The sequence below is a fragment of the Arabidopsis lyrata genome (assembly GCF_000004255.2).
Source record: "Arabidopsis lyrata subsp. lyrata unplaced genomic scaffold ARALYscaffold_3, whole genome shotgun sequence".
NCBI classification, from domain to species: Eukaryota; Viridiplantae; Streptophyta; class Magnoliopsida; order Brassicales; family Brassicaceae; genus Arabidopsis; species Arabidopsis lyrata.
In genome coordinates, this window is record NW_003302553.1 from 23,410,469 (window position 1) to 23,419,619 (window position 9,151).

General features: G+C 35.5%; 2 protein-coding genes across 3 annotated transcripts; one reads left to right on the forward strand and one right to left on the reverse strand.

Moving 5' to 3' along the window:
- Positions 1-805: 805 nt before the first annotated feature.
- LOC110230350 (senescence-induced receptor-like serine/threonine-protein kinase) lies at positions 806-4,990 on the forward strand. The gene is made up of 13 exons (XM_021032984.1): positions 806-953; positions 1,226-1,772; positions 1,875-2,353; positions 2,433-2,574; positions 2,721-2,792; positions 2,887-2,958; positions 3,052-3,132; positions 3,263-3,432; positions 3,491-3,699; positions 3,779-3,905; positions 4,009-4,071; positions 4,171-4,360; positions 4,452-4,990. Exons 1-13 carry the CDS (start codon positions 869-871, stop codon positions 4,849-4,851), a joined length of 2,637 nt encoding a protein of 878 aa, XP_020888643.1. The 5' UTR covers positions 806-868; the 3' UTR covers positions 4,852-4,990.
- Positions 4,991-5,503: 513 nt separating this feature from the next.
- LOC9322302 lies at positions 5,504-7,242 on the reverse strand. 2 transcript variants are annotated; one of them, XM_021032985.1, is made up of 3 exons: positions 6,793-7,242; positions 6,319-6,481; positions 5,504-5,898 (listed from the first exon to the last, which is right to left on the reverse strand). In XM_021032985.1, the coding sequence occupies exons 1-2, from the start codon at positions 7,202-7,204 to the stop codon at positions 6,348-6,350; spliced, it is 546 nt and encodes a 181-aa protein (XP_020888644.1). In that variant the 5' UTR covers positions 7,205-7,242; the 3' UTR covers positions 5,504-5,898; positions 6,319-6,347. The 2 variants fall into 2 exon arrangements, with proteins under 2 accessions (XP_020888644.1, XP_002886236.1); XM_002886190.2 differs by lacking the exon at positions 5,504-5,898 and adding an exon at positions 5,987-6,225 and having other exon boundaries at positions 6,793-7,241.
- Between the last annotated feature and the right edge of the window lie 1,909 nt (positions 7,243-9,151).

The following is a 9,151-nucleotide window of genomic DNA, read 5'->3' on the forward strand; positions in this document are numbered from 1 at the left end:
AGAATACTCTCCTTTGTTAAATAAGTATTTGAAGAATAAATATCTCTTTGATTATTTTGTGAATGACAATGAAACTACGAATATATATTCACTGAATTAATTACGAGTTTGACCAATATATATATATTACTAAAAGAACACATCTTTGAAAGTGACGACTACTAATAAGATCTAACGTGTCTGGTCACCTACCAATGTGGTTTTGCAAATTATTGTCAAGTACCTTGACTATTTTTAATAAAATTTCACCGTAACACATTGATATTCAACTGATTTCTAATAAAAATATACAAATTATTAAAAGAAATACACATTGTGAGTTGTGAGATCTTTTATATCAGTGTCGGTCTCTTTACATTTTTGATGCGTGCATGGTATTATAGCATATACAATAACAAACTCAAAAAGAAATTAGATGTGTTTTTACCATTTATTAAATCGAACTTTTTTTTCTCAAGAAATTGAACTTTTTCTTTTCCAACATTTGAGAAATAAAAGTTACAACTTATATTTTAAGTCTCAAATTAAATCTTTTTATGCATGTAGTCTCCTCGCTTTATTAGACTCAAATATACACTTAATTAAATTTTTGCAGAGAACTTAGACGCCTTCCCTAAGGTAATCATTTGCCAAATAAAACCATGCAAATATGCAATAAGTAGAAATAATGTAACCGTTGACAATTGACATATATTATGTCTTGGTCTGTAAATTCCAAAAATTGGGTAAACACTAATAACCTTAGAAGATGGTTGGTTGACTAATCATATATATCAACGCCTTATTGACCAAATGATTTTTATTATAAAACATTTGCTCTTTGCTCATAGCAAGCTTAGTCCCAGAAAAAGCAGTTCAATTAAAGTAAATGGCAATGTTAATCTCTCTTTCATCGATTTTATTCACAAGCTTTGCTCTTCTATTCTTTCTTGTTCACGCTCAAGATCAATCTGGTAATTTAAAACAATCTTTGCTCTGTTTAATATTCAGATGCTAAAGAACTATATATGATTATAATCTTCTTACATCTTTCTTCTTGTTTTTGAATAAGATGTAAAATTTATTCGAAAAAACGTTTCTACATCAAGTGCATCGTTTGGTTAAGAATTTGCATACAATTTTTTAATAAAACTACTCTCCCTTAGTGCTTATCTTGAAGAAAACCAAGCTTCCATACATCTATCTTATCTTCTTACATCGTTCTCTCATTCTCTGAACGTTACAGGTTTTATAAGTATAGATTGTGGGATACCTGATGATTCTAGCTACAACGATGAGACTACCGGCATAAAGTATGTTTCGGATTCAGCGTTTGTTGATTCAGGAACAAGAAAGAGCATTGCAGCTCAGTTTCAATCAAGTGGTTTTGATAGACACTTGTTGAACGTGAGAAGTTTCCCTGAAGGCAAGAGAAACTGTTACGATGTTCGGACTCCAAGAGGCAAAGGTTTCAAGTATCTAATCAGAACTCGTTTCATGTACGGGAACTATGATGATCTTGGAAGAACACCCGAGTTCGATCTCTATCTAGGAGTCAATCTCTGGGACTCTGTTAAACTCGACAATGCAACAACTATACTCAACAAAGAGATAATCACCATTCCACTCTTAGACAATGTTCAAGTGTGTGTTGTTGATAAGAACGCAGGAACTCCATTTGTTTCTGTCTTGGAGATACGGCTCTTGTTGAACACTACTTATGTGACTCCTTATGATGCACTTACCCTCCTTCGGAGATTGGATTATGGCGCAAAGGACGATCTTCCATCAAGGTGAACCTTGACCAGAAACTTTGATTATTTTACACGGAAACTTCTGTTTTTGCAGTTTCCTTTTTTCTTGGCGTTCAAGTTTTCTTATACACATTTGTGTAGGTACAAAGATGACATATATGACCGAATATGGACACCGCGTAGTCTGTTTTCGTCCAAGACATTAAATACATCTCTCACTGTCGATCAATTTTTAAACAATGGCTACCAACCGGCTTCTACTGTCATGAGCACTGCAGAAACATCGCGAAACGAGAGCCTCTACCTAACGCTTAGTTTCAGACCGCCCGACCCTAACGCAAAGTTTTATGTATACATGCATTTTGCTGAAATTGAAGTACTGAAAAGAAACCAGACGAGAGAATTCAGCATCTGGCTAAATGAGGAAGTAATATCTCCTTCGTTTAAGCTTCGGTACTTGCTTACCGACACATTCTCTACACCGGATCCCGTGGGCGGAGTCACCGTTAATTTCTCTCTTTTGCAACCAGCTGGTGACTTTGTACTTCCACCGATCATTAACGCCCTTGAGGTCTATCAAGTCAATGAGTTCCTTCAGATCCCAACTGATCCAAAAGATGGTAATTATGGCTTTTCATATGGTACAAAGTTCCTCTTGAGTTTTTTAGTTTGTCTGATTTCGTTTATATGCGCTTATAGTTGATGCCATGAGGAAGATTAAAGCCAAATATAGTGTGAAGAAGAACTGGCAAGGAGATCCTTGTGTTCCCGTTGATCATTCTTGGCAAGGTCTTGACTGTATCCAAAGTGATAACAGTACCAATCCAAGAGTCGTTTCTATGTAAGTTAGTGTTAAATTTATATATTAATCTGTTCTGTTTTACTCTGCTTTCTTCTGTTGTGCTATGTTTTGTTATGTTTTTCTCTGTTCTGTTGTGTTCTGTTTTGCTCTGTTTTTGTTTTGTCATAAACGTCTCTATTTGGCAGAAATATATCTTTCATTGAATTAAGAGGCCAGATCGATCCAGCCTTCTCCAACCTTACATCTTTAGAAAAATTGTGGGTATTTTTACATGTAATTAACATTGATGCTCTTTGTAGTATACAGAGTTGTGATTTCCTTCCTTACTAACATAATCAAGTTTCATTACAGAGACTTATCAGGTAATAGTTTAACAGGAGAAATACCTGCTTTCCTCGCTAACTTACCAAATTTGACCGAATTGTAAGTCATATCAACTAGAGCAAATATTTCACTTGATCCGTGAAGCAAAAGATATATTTGAATTTACGAGTTACTGCGGATTCGTATATGCAGAAACGTTGAAGGAAACAAGTTAACGGGCACAATTCCAGCGAAATTGCTTGAAAGATCAAAGAATGGATCTCTTTCCTTAAGGTTTGCAACTCATTAAGCTACCTTTTATTTTAGTTTACTTATTCTTATTTGAATGTGATTTAGAACCGATAATTTCGCAATGCGCTTTGAAATGTATCATTCCTATACTGTCTACATTGTAACTTTATAGATTTGGTAGAAATCCGGGCCTTTGTCTCTCTGCTTCATGTCCAAACACAAAGAAGAAGAAGAAGAAGAATGGATACATCATTCCATTAGTAGCAATAATCGTAGGAATCATCATCGTTCTTTTGACGGCTTTAGCTTTGTTTCGGCATTTCAAGAAAAAACAACAAAGAGGTACTATTTTTACAACTTATCTTCCAATGAAGACATAAACTAAATGAGGCTCTTATAGGTGCACTTGGTGTGAGGAATGGACCGTTGGAAACAGCGAAGCGATACTTTAAATACTCAGAAGTTGTGAATATCACAAATAACTTTGAGAGAGTCATTGGCAAAGGAGTTTTTGGGAAAGTATACCATGGTGTTATAAATGGTGAACAAGTTGCTGTCAAGGTACTCTCTGAAGAATCAGCTCAAGGTTACAAAGAGTTTCGAGCAGAGGTTTGTTTTGTACCTTTCAAGGTCTTAGTCTTAATTTTTTTCAAACTTTTTCACCTAACTAATCCAATTGAAATCTCAGGTTGACCTTCTCATGAGAGTTCATCACACGAACCTGACTTCTCTTGTTGGATATTGCAACGAAATAAACCACATGGCGCTTATCTACGAGTATATGGCTAATGACAACTTAGGAAACTTCTTGGCAGGTTGATTAGTAATTCTACTTTTGTTCACTAATCATATGTTCATTTTGGTTTTGTTTCATTTTGTACTGAGAGAGGAACTTTGGTTTTGTTTCATTTTGTGAAGGAAAAAGGTCATTTATCTTGAGCTGGGAAGAGAGGTTGAAGATATCATTAGATGCAGCGCAAGGTTCGGGAAGTCTCATCTTGTAATGACAATTAACTAAATCCAACATGCGAAAATCGATCAATGAAGTGCGTGTTTTTATTGTCTATAAAACAAATTCAGGACTAGAGTATCTTCACAATGGTTGTAAGCCTCCTATAGTTCACAGAGATGTGAAGCCAACAAACATCTTACTAAACGAGAAGCTCCAAGCGAAGATGGCGGACTTCGGTTTATCTAGAAGCTTCTCTGTTGAAGGAAGCGGTCAGATTTCAACAGTTGTCGCTGGATCCATCGGTTACCTTGACCCCGAGTAAGTAATACAAACCTTATTAATTACTATTTCTTCAAACTAAAGAATACAAATGTTTCATCTAGGATGACACATATTATTGAAATTACAGGTACTATTCGACGCGCCAAATGAACGAGAAGAGTGATGTTTATAGTCTTGGGGTTGTTCTTCTTGAAGTGATTACAGGACAACCTGCTATTGCAAGCTCAAAAACAGAGAAGAGGCATATAAGTGATCACGTCAGGTTAATGTTAGCCAACGGAGACATTAGAGGAATCGTGGATCAGCGTCTAAGAGAGAGATATGACGTTGGTTCGGCTTGGAAAATGTCAGAAATAGCTCTGGCTTGTACCGAGCACACTTCTGCTCAGAGGCCAACGATGAGTCAGGTCGTTATGGAGCTGAAACAGATTGTTTATGGTAGAGTGACTGATCAGGAAAACTACGATGACTCGACGAAAATGCTTACAGTGAATCTAGACAACGAAATGGTTCCTCGAGCAAGGTAGTGAATTTCGAAGAATAAATTTATATTCTATTTCATTTGTATCTCAATAAAAGCATTTATGTTACTTGCAAATAGTTGTCAAAGAGAAGAATTGTCATTCTAAACAAGAGAAAATAAATCAACTAAAATGATTTTATTTAGCCAAAAGCGTTAACGTTTTGTTTATGGATATAAGATTAGAAAAGGCTGGATCAATCTGCCCAGTGAATCCACTGAAAGATAAGTTCCTTCAGTTATAAAACGTTTAATGCCAAAAACAGAGATATGGAAGTGAGAACAGAGCATAACAGAGTTAAACAGAGCAAAGTGAGAAATTTAAATGTTAGAGGCTTTAATCCCTCTGTTTCCTCTTTTCTTTGCTGGCGTTAATCGATCTTTACTTCATCTGGTGGAAGATTTCGTTGGTCAATAGCTCAAAACGTGATAGCTAAGCCAGATCAAGGGTTAGAAGCTGTTACAATTAAAAAACAGAGGATGAGGTAATTAAATATGACTATAGGATTAGCAGGAGCCGGGAAGATCTAATGTGAACGTTAAACAGTGACAAATGTTTCTCATAATCGTTGTAAGGAAGAGGATGCGAAGGTTGTGTAAATCATGAACCGTGTTAAAGGAGGAAGAGTCGAAAGTTCATGTGCGAAAGGAAAACGATAAGACCAAATTCGAACCGTTCTACATAACTTTAGATTTCCAAAATGGCAAGAGTACTTGTTAACCATAACATTAGTTTGTTCATCTGTGTTTCAAAAGAAACATTTCATCGTTGAGAGTCTTGAGAGGATGTGATGGAGAATTGGAGATAAATGACTGTTTGTCCAAACCTTAACTATTCTTTGATCCCTAATTTCAATTGGTCAAAACTATAGTTTTTAACTTATGCAGAAGTATCAAATTCAACTATCTATAACAACAAACCAGTACCGCGCTGCCCATAAGAAAAGTCTCTGTGAAAAGATACGGTTCATGATCACAAACTCGGGCGAGTCCTCCTTCATCGGAACTTGGCGAGCAAGGTCTTCTCAGTGTAATAGTTGCAATGAACCATACCCTATATGCAATTAATCAAAGCATGAGTGTGCAACCCTATCTTTTCTACTAACCTCAATCAGAGCAATAAACAAGATTGGGTGAAAAACAATCATAACAGGCGAAAATGCTCATATAGGTTTTCGAAAGGCTGTTGGAATTGTCAAGTTAGCATCACCATAAAATCTGGCAAGTGGAAGAAGCCCCCAAGCTAATTATATTAAGTCAATTATAAAACATAGTAAACAAGGTATAAAATCACCCAAAGATCATATAACTCCATGATTTTCAACTGTATGTACAAACTGCTTGAGTATCATCGATCATCATCTGTTTTTCCAAGCTTGTCCTGTACACGCAAGGTATTTTGTCAAGAACACATTTCATTGCTACTTCAAATCTATAATCAACTTGGAAAAAAAAATCTTTACAATGTTATTACCTGCTCTCTCGTGCTGGAAAGGTATCGAGTCACTCCTCACCGTCTTCAGGTTTAAAAGAGTAAATAGGATCTGGATAATGTGCTAGCTTGATTTCCAGCATCTCATTCCCCGGGATTTTCAACTCCACGCTAGCTTCTACCTCTTGTGTAGATGTTGAATCATCTTAACATTTCCATCGACATATACAAACATATCACCACAGATATCAGCAAATAACCCTAACAACAACTGAATCATATCTTTCGAAAACGAGACGCATAACATCAAAACAAAATCAGCTCTAGTATATTAAATGTTCACACATTCTCTTCCCTAAGTAAAGCCCCTTCACAATCTAAACGTAATCACCCCAAAAAATCCCAACTTTTTCTCATAAATTGGGTTTATAGGGAGACATTGAGGAAACTCTCAAAAGATATCTTTTTTAACAAGCAGAACCAAAAACAAGCAAGACCCATCATCTAGAGCAATACCTGGAGGAGGAATGAAGAAAGAGGAACAAGGCCAACCATAAGGAGACGAAAGAGAAAGAGATTCTTCCTCCGTCAACGGATTAGTAACCTTATCGACCAAATTCGCGATCTTCGTAGCCGTAATCTGATGAGGTGGTACCCAAAAGGAAGAGCCAGGTGCAAAAGGAAGCCAATCTGGAGTTGAATTATGAACGATGATCCTTCGGACGAATTCGTTAAGCTTCTTGAGAATCGCGGCTTCGGCTTCGGTTTTAGAATCGATTTCAAGCTCGATGACTTGTGGGATTGATGAAAAGCGGCGGCTGAAACAGACGAGGTTTGGCGGGGCCGTCGGCGTAATCGTTGGCTCGTTGAAACGACGGAGGAAGAATCTTCCGTGGGGAATTAGGGTTTTGGAGAGCAATCGAGACATTTTTTTTTAGAGAGAGAAAGTCGGTCAAGAAAGAGAAAGAGGGAATCCCTTTTTTACATTTATAAACGATGACAGAGTTTGTGAAACTGAAACGGGTACAAACTGGGATCCGAATCAGTGAGATCCGATCCAATTATAGAATAAAATTAGAAAAACAAATAACCTTTTTTAGTTTTTTTCTTTGGTCAAATTTATTGATAAAAAAAATGATTTACAAGTGTGGACAAATACTGTAGGAACAAATTCTTTTGGAAAATTTGAAATAACTTAAAACATCAAAATAGCATCATGTCCACAAGACTAACCATTTGACACGATAAGACAAAGTTTTGGTGAATTTTGTATATGATAGAACTCATTCAGTCCCGAATTTTTTTATCAATTGCACGAATTAGGTGGCTATAACTATGAATAAACCACTCATAAAAATGTGAAAGCTACAACGAAACGAAAATTTTGTAAAACCGAATAAAATATATATTCTAAATAAGACCGCAAATCCAAACTTACATTACTTAAGTTTAGGGACGACTCTAACTAGGAAGTATAGTGTGATACATGTTGATATCAACTCAGATTGGGTTCCTTTCAAACATGATAGTATTGGAAGGAGTAATTAAGGATTGAACTCCCATAGTTGATGTTCTACGAAAAATGAAAGATACTAGACTACTAAAGTATTATTATTGTTTTTTTAAAAAATTTCATAGTAATAATATTTATAAACTTATAGAATACCGATAAATTCAAACCAAAAACACACTCAATAATAGCTCAAAGCCTCAAAAGGTTATACAAGCAAACAACAATAGTGTTTATTTGGATCGTATAATGTAATAAATCACCAAAATCTCATTCGGAGATAAAACTAAAATAATGATTAATTGTCAGACTTTTAGTTTTAGTTGAAGTCTGGTTTCTCAGGGTAAGTGCAGCCAAAACTCTAGATCACTACATTCGAAGCGTAGCATCCTGCCCTCACGCACTCTTCAATCCCCTTTCTGTGCACCAGCTGTGAAAGAAACCCTCCCACAAACGCATCACCTATGACCACAGAAACAAGGCAGACTAAAGTATATTTTGCTAGTGTAGTCCTCAAAATTTGATCATAATATATGGCCTAAAGCACATGTTCTACTTGCTCTAAGCAAGAGTAGTGCTAGATGAAAATCGAAGTTGTGAATGGAAGATGAGACTGATGATTCTGTTGTCCTCAATCTTTTGTAAGATATGTAAGCATAACCGGCCCTTAGACCAAAGACATGAAACTCATGCCTAAGGACACAAAATACATGTATGTGACATCTTGAGTTTATAAATGTTTTTAGGCCTTATTGTCAAAATTATTTTCTAATACTTTGTATAAATGAATTTGTTTACTGTTTATTCTTAAATCAAATTACAGGTTAATATTTAATTTTGAAAAATAATTTTATCAGTAAAGAAAAAAAAAAAAAATTTGCATGAAACTTTTTAAATGATCTCAAAACCGGTTCTGGATATACGTGACATTTTTGATACCTCATCTACAACAAGCTTAATTCCACGAAAAACATTCCCCCAATATTTTATTGTTTCCTATTTCTAAATTTTAAAATTATTTTCAATTATTAATGTTTGAGCAAACCCAATATTAAGAAAAACGAAAATCTAACAAAAGACGAGTGGATTGGGCTTGAAATGGGCACACGATTGATTAGATCCGGTGGCTCTAAAGTAGAACTGATGAATAGTCTTCTTGGTAGATGCAATTTGCAGGATTCGCTGATCCAATAATATTTACTGTCATATTTTCCAAATGTACTATATGGAACTATGCTCATGTCATGTGTGTACGTTAATGCACGTGAATATGGAGATTGTGAGTCCACATGTCATAAAGTGTTGTTTATATTATGCACGTGAATTTGGAGTTTATAGTTGTAAGTCATATCATATGCTATGACA

Excerpts from the sequence above, each read along its gene's own strand:
- LOC110230350 (XM_021032984.1), top strand. The coding sequence starts at position 869 with ATGGCAATGTTAATCTCTCTTTCATCGATTTTATTCACAAGCTTTGCT. Across the intron at positions 2,793-2,886 it reads CTTACATCTTTAGAAAAATT|AGACTTATCAGGTAATAGTT; the intron begins GTGGGTATTTTT and ends GTTTCATTACAG. Across the intron at positions 4,361-4,451 it reads ATCGGTTACCTTGACCCCGA|GTACTATTCGACGCGCCAAA; the intron begins GTAAGTAATACA and ends TTGAAATTACAG.
- LOC9322302 (XM_021032985.1), bottom strand. The coding sequence starts at position 7,204 with ATGTCTCGATTGCTCTCCAAAACCCTAATTCCCCACGGAAGATTCTTC. Across the intron at positions 6,482-6,792 it reads TTTCTTCATTCCTCCTCCAG|ATGATTCAACATCTACACAA; the intron begins GTATTGCTCTAG and ends GGAAATGTTAAG.